The 11,365-nt window shown below is 39.0% G+C and overlaps 1 protein-coding gene across 1 annotated transcript in view; it reads right to left on the bottom strand.

Moving 5' to 3' along the window:
* Nucleotides 1-482: 482 nt before the first annotated feature.
* tctn1 (tectonic family member 1) overlaps nucleotides 483-11,365 on the bottom strand; it is a 23,129-nt gene continuing 12,246 nt past the window's right edge. The window contains exons 6-14 of the mRNA XM_017438823.3: nucleotides 9,865-9,977; nucleotides 8,258-8,278; nucleotides 6,826-6,951; nucleotides 5,350-5,475; nucleotides 4,866-4,954; nucleotides 4,021-4,161; nucleotides 3,789-3,942; nucleotides 2,798-2,929; nucleotides 483-770 (exon numbers count right to left, since the gene is read on the bottom strand). Coding sequence (XP_017294312.1) covers nucleotides 624-770; nucleotides 2,798-2,929; nucleotides 3,789-3,942; nucleotides 4,021-4,161; nucleotides 4,866-4,954; nucleotides 5,350-5,475; nucleotides 6,826-6,951; nucleotides 8,258-8,278; nucleotides 9,865-9,977 — 1,049 coding nt within the window. The 3' untranslated portion in view covers nucleotides 483-623. The remainder of the gene's footprint in view (nucleotides 771-2,797; nucleotides 2,930-3,788; nucleotides 3,943-4,020; nucleotides 4,162-4,865; nucleotides 4,955-5,349; nucleotides 5,476-6,825; nucleotides 6,952-8,257; nucleotides 8,279-9,864; nucleotides 9,978-11,365) is intronic.

Below are 11,365 nucleotides of genomic sequence, written 5' to 3'. Positions count from 1 at the left end.
AACATATCGACTTCTGACCTCCTTGTGAAGAAACACGACTTGGACTTCTGACTTCCTCCTGAGTAAAGATGATTTTGACTTCCAACTTTCTCCCAAGGAAACACAACTTCGGACTTCCTCTCAAGAAACACAGCATCAACTTCTGACTTCCTCCTGAGGAAACATTAAATCAACTTCTAAATTCCTCATCAGGAAACTAGAGATTAACTTGATTTTTTCCCTGAACTGTTCATTCAGGTCCTGCACCTTTGTGTGGTATGTTTTTATTTTAGAACTGATCTCAATAGTTGAAATGATTTTTTTTTCTTTCTGTCAATAGAGTCTATTCTGTAAATGGCTGCATAAATGGATGAATGTTATATAGATGATCTATTAAATTGATGGTGACTGTTAATTTAGGAAACCTGGCCGAGACTGACCACTGGTAAAGAAAATTGTTAATTGGTGTTGTGTAAAAGTAGAGGGAAAATAAACAGTTCAATATTTCATATAAAAAATACCTAATTTATTAAATCTTTTCGTAATAAACACTTTTTATACATTATATACAAAGAATACAGTGACAGACTGAACAGTCGAGTTATGTTTGCGGTCTGGTTTTAGCCGTTAATGATATGGATTGTTCAAACAAAAGGGAAGAAAAAGTCAAACGGCAGTGTTGCGTTGATGCTGGGTGTGGCTCTGTAACCAGGACGAGCTGCTGCAGATACAGGCACGAAGGCCATGGAGCTTCTGATTGGTAGGATGCTGCTCCCTCCGGACAACAAGACCTGCAGGTAAAGATCCAACATAAAAAGCTGCTTCTTGTTGCTTTACCTTCATTCATACTCTTTAAATTTCCTCTGAACCCTTTGTAATAAAGTAACCAATATGACCAAAGACCCCATTTATGAAACAGGTTCAGTGAATCAAAATGAAAACAATAAAGAAAAGTCTAACTGATTTTGGACCTAAAAATAAGGAAGTTTGAGCTAAACAGAAAGATGAACTCAGTCTAGCCATTATCAGACACGCAGAAACACACAACCACTTTCCAGCTATGTTCAAATCAAAAATCATCAGGTTTCTTCTGAAATACATTTTAATGTAATCCACATACAAATGAAATGCTTAGCCTTCCATGAAGGACTGCCAGTTTTAGACTGAGAGCATCTTATGTTGAGAAATGAGTTGTAGTCGTTTTGGTCAAACCTCATAAATGACTTAAATGCAATCTTATCTGTTAGGTCTTATAGTACGTGTTGAGGATCACTTTCAGCTACTACCACACCCAATTTTACCTCCATATGTGTAAAGTTGACTGAGTTAAAGCCATGTTTGTGTTTTCTAAAGTCACTTAGCTGTGGTGGCCATGTTGAATGGGGTTGACTCCAAACGTTTCTCAGTTGTAGATGTACATTCAGTAATTTCTTTCTAAAAGTTTCTATAAAATTTATCCACTGCTTTATGAGATATTTTGCTAACAGACAACCCACAACCACCCACACAGACTTGGGCAAAATATTATTGCCTTTTCACCTTTGGTGATGGGCAACAACAGTTAGGCCTCAGAGATACAAGCTGCAGAGATCACTCTTGTTCATGAAAGACAGCAACAGGTAAACTAAAGTGTTTCCATCCATTTCTTCTAAACAGCTGATTGTCAGTCACCAACATGGAGGTCACGCTCCAGTATTAAACTCAGGGTTTCTGCAAGACTTTTAAATACCATTATGATTCAAATGTAAGATCTACATGAATTACAAAAAACGAGTCATTGTAAAAAATTCTTTTAAAGGTAAATTCAATTGCCTTTCATTCAAATTCATATTTAATTCAAATCATTTACAAAACTACAACAAATCAGTTTCAGGCCTGAATCTTTGAACGAAGATGGCAGATGGTTTGAGAGCGGCATAAGGGAAGCCGTTTATATCAAATGAGAAAAAAACCCAACTTTAAACAGAGAAGGAGGTCTCAGATTCCAGTTTCTAAGTCCTACAAAAAGGAAAACTAAAGCTGATACCCCACTGTTTCCCCCTAATGCACACCTTCATGTGTGCGTCCAAGACATCTCTTCTGTGACCCAGGCAAACAAAGACCCTAACAACCCTCCACTTGGAGAGGAGGGACCTTATCTGCATGTGAATCTAGCCTGCATAAAGGAGTATTGCATGCAGTTAAAAGCCTGCATCTCCACACTCTCCAACGAGTTGGAATGTCTTGCACCACAGAACAGGAATCCAGTTGTACTGTTTTAAAACCTTTTGGATTTGCCATGTTCTGGATGGCTGTGAATCCACACCAGAACATATTTTCTGCATTTTTTAATGACTGTCTTTACTGTATTCCAAATTTTCCACACTTCCTGATGACATTCTTTACTGTTGTTTTATATTTACTTCACGTCTTGATGACTGTCTGCATTGTTTTCCATCGGTTATTTAATTCTGGAAAATGTTCTGTAATTCCTTTTAACAACTCCCAAACCCATCCTCTCATAGACCTTTAGCAATGTTCCTAAGAAGACTTAAGGTTGGATTTATATTATTATAAAAAGTATTTGTTTCAGGGAGTGCACTCTATGATAAGGACTTCATAGAGCACGCTGAATGAACAATTTATCTTCAGAAATTTAGATTTTTATCTTCTAGATAATATAATGGAATAAAGTCTGCAAACATTCAAACAGCTGTAAAAAAGAAGAGTAAAAGAGAGCAAGAGAGTAAAAAGCTGACAGATTAAAATTCATTCTAAGTGGAAGTAGACCATGATCCACACCATCAGAGCATCTCCTGTGAGCCATCAGAGGTCTTACCAAACTGCTGCTGTTGGTCCGGATTACTTCTTTGATGCTCACAATCTGAGCTTGGGGGTTCACCAAGGCTCCATATTTGGTCCATTCAATTTCTAAGTGACGTGACAACGGAATGCTACAACTCTGTGCATCCTGGAAAAGACAAGCAGACTGTTAGACAGCAGCATCGCAAACTAAAAGCTGAACCTTCAGTGGACTTGAAAAATTCAAACAATATTTAAAATTTCAAGAAGTCTCTTAAGCCAGAATCCCACTGGTCTGCGAGTGTTGGAGACAAGTTGTTGAAAAGCACTCATCAGACTCTAAAATCTATCAAAACATTTGTGGGGGTTCTTAATTTCTTTGCTTGAGTTGCAGAGACTCAGTGTTGTTGCTTGAATATTCGCTGAATTTTTTTCCTCAAAATAGAGTTGCTGTGGGCATCTCCAACCCTTCTCAATTTAGTTTCTGTAATTCTAAAGTACTACAGCAGTAATTTGACACCAGATCTAAAAAACACACTGATGATAAATAATAATTATTAAAAACTGGGCAAAACCCACTTATCTTTATTTCTAAAGTGTACTTCAGTAGACTAAATCATAAATCAGGATGAAGCTCCCAAGATGGGTGCACAGCAAGCAGAGGTTGGTATGATTTTGGCGGAGATGGGCAACAAATAATGCACACAACCTAAAATGCAGTTTTGCAGGTTGTGCACGTAAAAATGGGCTGCGATTTTTAAAAGTTGGCCAATCAACACTTGATTGCAAACAGTATTCACTGAGACTGCTGTGGAAAATTTGCCTTTTTTTCCTCACAATTTTGAGTCTCCATCTAGTATCCAACAGTTCCAGCCCAGTGAGATACTGGCTGTATTCAAAAACCACAGATTCCCTCAAACAAAAATTCAGAAGAAAAAGTCTGTGTGGTCATGAAGAAGACTTCAGTGAGCCACAACCAGCCATGCTGTTGCCTTGTGACCCACCACCCCCTTCCTCGTTGCTCTCACCGTGGGACTGATGGTGGTCTTGATTTGTACCCAGTCCAAGGGATTGTCTAATGGCGAGTTCCCAAAGGAAGCTACATCCAAAGGATAGTCTGGTCCTCTCAGAACTTCCAGAAGCAGCTGCGAGACCAGAGAGCAGTTGGTTACGTCCTCCAGTCTACAAGGACACAGACAGGTCACCATCACAGATCACAGCTGCGTATACAGATAAAGTCCGAGAGTAAGGATGGTTTGCCTTAATGTGCAACCAGAGACGGAGTCCAGTCCAAACAGGACAGGAGAGCGCTGATGTGGACCCAGCAAGCAGTCCTGGTCCTCAGCAGAGACATGGAGCAGGGACATTGTGTCTCCAAGTTCAACGCTTCTGGTAATCCGAGTGGAGGAGACTGTTAAGGTAAAACCCTGCTTCTTAGAGGTCATCAGGACATCACAGTCTCACTAAAGTCAGTTAATATAAAAAAACAAAAAACAAACATGGGCTAATTTTACATCTCATCATTGGTAATATGATTTAAGTATTTTAACAAATGTTCATTTTGATGATTACATGAATTTTTATGGGGTTTTAAAAACTAAAATGTGACTTTTATTTCTGATATGCGCTGCGTTCCATTAATCTGGCACCAAGTCAACATGTCAGTGTTGTGTCTGCAGCATTCTGAGACAGAAACCTGACTTGACTGGATCTGTCTGCTGCTGTCCCACAAGAAGCAGCTTCATGTTGGTTTAATATTAGATAAAGTTTACTCCTCCAATAATCAGCTGCAATATCTTGTCTCACAGAAGCTGAGTCAAATGACTGTGTTGGAGCTGCAGCTGGTTTCCACCCTTCCTGTTTGACATGTAGGAAAGTGAGATTTGCAGCTGCTGTTCTACTTAACCACTGAGAAATGTTGGAACCATGTGTTGAGTAAATGGAGTGACTAAGGAAACTATTTCATAACTAAAAGCTCCAGGCAAGCAAGGACATTTTTATTACTCCCTAGTATTTTTGTTTTTGTCAAAATTTTTGCAGTTTTCCATAGATGCATCCTGTGTCCCCACAGCAGAGAAAACCACTTTTCTTTAAACAAAGGATATTCTGTTGTTCTTTTTCCTGACACAATAGGCAGTCCAACTACATAACCTGGATTTCCACTGAACTGGACCGCCACTTCTCCACCGTCGTCCTTCCAGCAAGACACACGACATTATCTAAAGTTAGTGCCAAAGTTTATATAGTACATTTTCAGTCAACACACTTTGTATTTAACTGTTTATATTTCTTCAAATTTCCACAAATGACTCGATTCAGTCAACTCTTTCTACATCTGAAGTTGTAGAAAGACACAAACAGGTGAGGGATCCTGGAGAATGAGGTGGCTTGATAAATCAAAGAACACAGAAATTAAAGCCAACCTTCCACCAAACCTACAGAAGATTCAGATTTATCTCAGAACAGAAAAAATGAACGTTTTATCTCCAATATGATGTGTTAAGATTTAGTTTACATCTCCTCAGTAGTTCAAAGAAGAGTTCTTTTCTAGAGAACATCTACAGGTAATGACTTGTTGGGCTCCAGTACCTTGATATACATGACCTGAAACTCCTGCTTCAGCATCACTGCAGCTCTGAGGACAAAACCAAGCACCAAGGACACCGAGGCATTCACCAGCTCACCTGCTGAGTTATACCTGATCACATAAACAACCTGAGGAAACAAAAAGCAGCTCAGACTGAACGTTCTTTCCTTTACACAATATCTGTTAGCAGCTGTAAGACTACCGATTCTGCTGAGTTCACCTGGGGGCAGAACTGAATTAACCATCAGGTCTGCTGTAAACAGAACTGTAAAAAGGTCCAGTTCTGACACTGAGGTTCAGTGCCGTTCTTACAGGACAGAGAGCGCCTGGTGACAGTATTAAAACAACTCTGACACTCACATCTGTTCAGTGTTTGAAGGGAAACAACATTTCCTTGAGTACAGACAGATTGTTTCAATTTTATAAATCATAATTTTGTGAAAGATTGTCTGCACAGACAGGAAGGACTTCCAAACCCTTGTTTAATGTTGATCTGTAACCAGAGAGAAATGTTTGTGGTGTTCAAAGTGTTTCTGAAGAGAGGAAACTGTTTCAGAGCAAACCTCTGTCATTTCATTTGTGTTTATTGTCATTTAAAGTCCTACATTATCACTGGTTACAACTGAGTAACCAGTAAACAACAGGGAAGTTTATCCAAAAAGTTAATGGCATTTGAGGAAACTAAGCATATATGTAAACTGAGTTAACTCACTCTGAATGGGAAAACTCTGAGTTTATCTGTCAACTATGAGGTAACTAACTTCAGGTTTATCCATAAACTCTGAACTGATGGTTAGGGATGTTAACTGTTGGAACAATATTACAAATCCTAACTGTTGCTGCTGTGCTTGTCGGGAAGAAAGATCTCACCTAATCATCCGATCTAGGTGAGAAAATACTCTCCTACCATCAGACATTCTGAAGTAATTCTGCTTTGATATTAGCTGGACTGATTACAAATTAACAACTCATGTAGGACAGCTGCTTCAGCTGGGAGGGGAACAGGTAGAAAATCAGTTTCTTAATGAAAACCTGTCAGCCAGCAGGTTTACTTCACAGAGTCTGTTACTAACTCAAAGTTTCACTTACCTCTCTTTCCAAAAGAGAAAACTGAGTTTCCCTAAACTCAGGATTAACACATTCAGAATTTTCACTTAACCCACTTTCTGGAATCTCTGTTCTCGCAGAGGTTTAAATTTTGTTAAAACTCCACTTTATAAAAACATTTGAACTAAATAAAACTCTGAATATGCTAGCCTTGTACAGTGTGTCAGTAAATGTACTTTCTGAACATCCAGATTTGTGTTCATAAAATGTTCTTTTTAACTAAACTGTTATGCTTCTGTTTGTGGATTTTCTTGACCTGAATGCAGAGCGGAAGGATTTGTTTCTCTGCTGTTGTTGTGTTTGACTATGTTTCAAATCACAGTTGTACTTCAGAAGAATCAAGTCGTGATGTGTGGTACCGTCCAACTCACCTTCAGAACCACATTAACACAGAGGGTGGGGCCGAGGAGGACAGGAAGCAGGTTTTCTCCATCGCTGACAGTCTGAGCATCCCCTGAAGACTGCAGGATGACAGACACCACCCCCATCGGAACCACCTCCAAAAACAGAACACATCAAAGACTGTTAATATAGTAAACCTTAGAGCTGAAACCAATATGGGACCATCTTCCCTGTTGGCTGGTTACAAGTTTAAATCCCGCCCCCTCCGTGTAAACAAGCAGTCATGGCTCTTGTTTTAAAAACCTCAGATAATTTGTGTTCAGGTCTTGACTCTTGATGATTGTAGCTCTCTTACCTTGCTGCTGTATGGTCCAATATTCATTTTAAAAACAGGTTTAGCTGTAATTAGTTATTTCATTCAAAGCTCATGTAACACCATGATTGTAAGCGGAGGAAGTAGGCGGGACTTAAAGCCCAACACCACAAACACAAACATGTCCACAGATTGGTTCCTGCTGGCTTCAACTCCCAACAACAACAGGTGTGGACACTTATCTATTGTTAAATCATGTCTATGGAGCACACATCAGTCCAGATGTTACTGTTTATACTGACTATTGAGGTTATCATTCCTGCTTTTAAACAGAAAACTACAAACTGAAGACAAAACTGAATATTTTAAAAGGTTTTTCTCCATCATTATTAGATTATTTTTTAGCTGTCGCTCAGTGTGCACTAATACCAGTAAATATAAGTTTATCTGTGCACTGTGCATATTTTAGTTTTTTTTTATATATGTTAATTTTGGAGCTTTCTACTCAGACCAGTTTCTGTGAGACAAAATGACCTCTGACCCTGAAGCTGTGTGTTTTCAGTATAAATGTAGAAATGCAGGAAGTGAAGGCAAAGTTGTGTCAGTTTTGTTCCCTTTGCATCATGTAACCTCAGGTTTACATCCCTGACTTCCTGTTGTCTGAAGGACACATCGGCTAGGTTTGTAGTTTACCACATTTTATCCTGATAAAAGTGCTGGCATGAGGATTTATTTTGTGTTATTGTGCTCTTCACTGCTTATTGCCTTGAATCAAACGGCAGTTGAGTGCTGCATCAGTCTGAATGATGTGAGTTAAGTTTGGACTCTGACAGCAGTGGACGGTTGCTCTGTCCCACACAGAACAGACTTGACTCTTTTTAAAGAACTACATTCAGTCTATGTACACATGTTACAATTAATTTAACATTTTGAATTATAGAGCATCAAAAAATTTAAATTTAGACAAAAAATGGGACTAAACAGCCAGTGTTTAAGTCTGTTTTGACATGTTGGTCCCCAAAGTTCCCTTTATTCAGTAAGAACCTGTGGGTTTGACTCATTTTACCTTGGAAAAAGACACATTTTTTACTTTTTTCTAGACAATTAGAGATTTTTTTTTTGTCAAACAAATAATAGGAACAACTTACCACTGCATCTGCATTCTTTCCCTGTGAAGAAAAGAGATTTTACTTTAAATCTATTAAATCAAATTAAAAGCAACATTTTTAAGAACAAGAGTGGAAGATGTAACAAACTAATGATCGTCTTGTTAAAGAATATAGAGGAAAGAAGTTAGACTGTTACCAAAACAGGAGAAGTCTGACACATGAAACACTCCTAAAATAAACTGAGGCATGTTACATTAAAACCAGTATCTTACTGAGCCTTATTTGTTGGAGAATCTCATCCCAATGAAGAAGGAGCTCCATAGCAGTGCTAATATTTGTCTCAACCTTTGGTACCTGGCTACCATGTTCAATGAGCAGACCCATAGGTTTGAAGACCTAGACCAAGCTTTGGAGCTTATCAAAATGAAACTTAAGAATACGGACCTGAAGGCGGCCTAACTTCAAGACACGTCGGAGCTCATTGTATTTGTCTGTGTGGAGATCTACACTTCAAGCATGTAACATCAGAGTTTGTGTTTGGTTACAGTCCTATACACAACTACAAAACATCCAAATATTTATACAGAATGAATGTCTTTACAAGCAGAATATGATCTTAGCACAGCAATGCACACAACTGAACATTTACTCGATTCAATATCCAAATTTTATTATCCAGGTGATAAGACAAGACGCAGCCTAGGTGCATCCCAGTTGATTCATCGTGTTGAAACTGGTGCAGGAGTAACATCAAACCTATCAGAAATGATTAAAACTTTTGTGGAACTTTATAAGCAGCTGTACTCATCTGACTGCACACACGTTTCTGAAGACATGATCTCCTTCCTCAGTGGCATTTTCACTCCTGCTCTGGATCAGAATGTGGCCAAGAAACGGAGCCATCTTATCACAGCAGTGGAGCTTGAGGCTGCAGTCAAATCAAAACCCAGATCCAGACAGCTTCCCATTCAAAAATATCTTCCCATGCTTCTTATATCTGTTCAGTGTATTCCAATTTTTCTCTCTTTAGCTTTTTTTCCATAAAGTCGCTAGTTTGGGGTTTTTTGGATTCTGGATTTTTTTTTGGAGCAAGAAACCACCCAGGCTGCACCATCAAGTCTTACAGAGACATAAAGCTCTGGGTGGAATGACACAATCTGACCTCTTGTACTACTGAGCAACTAGTATATGAAATTTGAAATATTCGGTTCAGTAAGAGGAGAATAAATTCCCCCTGTGGGTGGTTGTAGAAGCAAATTCTGCTCATCCAGTAGAATTGAAAGCCTTACTATCCTCAGCTCTTCACTCTTCTGTTTCTAGTTACACTAAGAATGTGATATTGGCCTCGTCTTAAAGTCTGGGTTCAATTTAGACGCCCTTTTGACCTCCAAACACTGCTGGAATGCTGCTAGCAGGAAATCATATATGTTTTCTTTACCCTTAATGGATACCACTATTCCTGTATGGGCTAGATTAGGTATAAAAACTTGGAGAGATTTGTGTGTTGATTCTATTTTTGCTTCTTTTCACACTTAGTAAATACACTTTCTCTCCCTAAAGAACATTTTTTTAGATACCTTCCAGCTCCACATTATGTCCGTAGCTCAACTTATCTCTCCTAGAACCACCAGGGTTCCGAGACTTACAGCAAACAGCTGGATGTTGGTGTATGTGTTCATGCTGAGGGCCGGCAGAGAACTACAGTCCTGATCCAGAACCACACGCTGAGAACACCCACTACTCAGGTCCTGAAGGAACACTGGTAACAGAACAGAAACAAACAAAATTAACGAGAGGACCCTTTATTTTTACTCTGAGTCAAATCACAAAAAACAAACAGTAATGTAGACCTGAGTACACATTCTTAGACAATAGAACAGAGAGATGTGAGAACTTATGGATTTATTTTGTTTTACTGTGCTCCTCACTGATTACTGCCTTGAATAAAACTGCAGTTCAGAAGTGGACCAGTCTGAACATGACTGCAGATTCTGAACAGAATATCTCTTAAGTTGCAGAGTTTTGGTCAGATTGTGTTTGCTATCCCCCACTGCTGAAAGGAAAAAGGCAGAGTATATTATTCTAACTTGTGTCTGTCTGTTCACAAAATATCTCATGAAACACTGGATGGATTTTATTGAAACTCAAAATGTAATCACTGAATGTACATTAATAACTGATTATTTTTTGGAGTCAACCCAATTTAAGATGGCCGCTACAGCTAATTAACTAAAGCAAACACAAACTATAACTCAGTGATTTTTTCTAGAAAATGAGCTAAAACTGGATGGGGTAGTAGCTGAGAGTCATTACCAACACATTCTCTGAGCGTGTCAGTTGCAATATGAATGATATATGTGTATATGTTATAATATGTTGAATTGCGCCGACTCAGAGTGGCAGCACGTTGGAGTAGCTCTGTACCTCTCATTAAGATTTATTTTCTTTTTTCAAATTTCATTTTTGTTTTTCCTTGGAAAATAGCTTTTTTTTGGACAGCTATACCTTTTTGTCTTGGATGCTGTGCAGCTGGATTGATTTTTCCCAATACTTTTTATATTATACTCTTTTGTTATGATGCGTGACCATAACAACAGGGTGGTTTACAACAGGGAGCAGCTGATTAACATTGCAGAAGCTGAAATAATACGACAACTGAAGCCAGAAATCCCAGAGGAATTAAAAAGGAGGCATCGTGGATCCAGAGCAGGAGCAAAGAGGAGACAGAGGAGGAAGTTCAAACCATCTCTGCCATCCATCATCATGGGCAACGTGAGATTGTTAGCTAACAAGTTGGATGAACTTCAAGCTCTGATAAGAACCCAGCAAGAGTATCGGGAATGTAGTATTATGTGTTTTACTGAGACATGGCTGCAGGATCATATCCCCGACTCCAACGTCTCTCTGCCGGGCTTCCTGACTATACGAGCAGATTGAGATTTAATAAGTAGCAGGAAAAGGAAAGGAGGTGGATTGGCTGTGCTTGTCAACAACAGATGGTGTCACCCAGGACATGTTACTGTGAAGTGTCGTCTCTGCAGTCCTGACATTGCACTATTGGCAGTAAGTTTTCCTCCATATTATTTGCCAAGAGAGTTCACCGGTGTTGTTTTGGTGGCTGTTTACATTCCACCCTCAGCTGTTGCC

The sequence above is a fragment of the Kryptolebias marmoratus genome, linkage group LG1 (genome assembly GCF_001649575.2).
Source record: "Kryptolebias marmoratus isolate JLee-2015 linkage group LG1, ASM164957v2, whole genome shotgun sequence".
In the NCBI taxonomy this organism is placed as follows: domain Eukaryota; kingdom Metazoa; phylum Chordata; class Actinopteri; order Cyprinodontiformes; family Rivulidae; genus Kryptolebias; species Kryptolebias marmoratus.
Note: the sequence above shows the minus strand (reverse complement) of the source record. Positions and strands in the feature narration are given on the sequence as shown.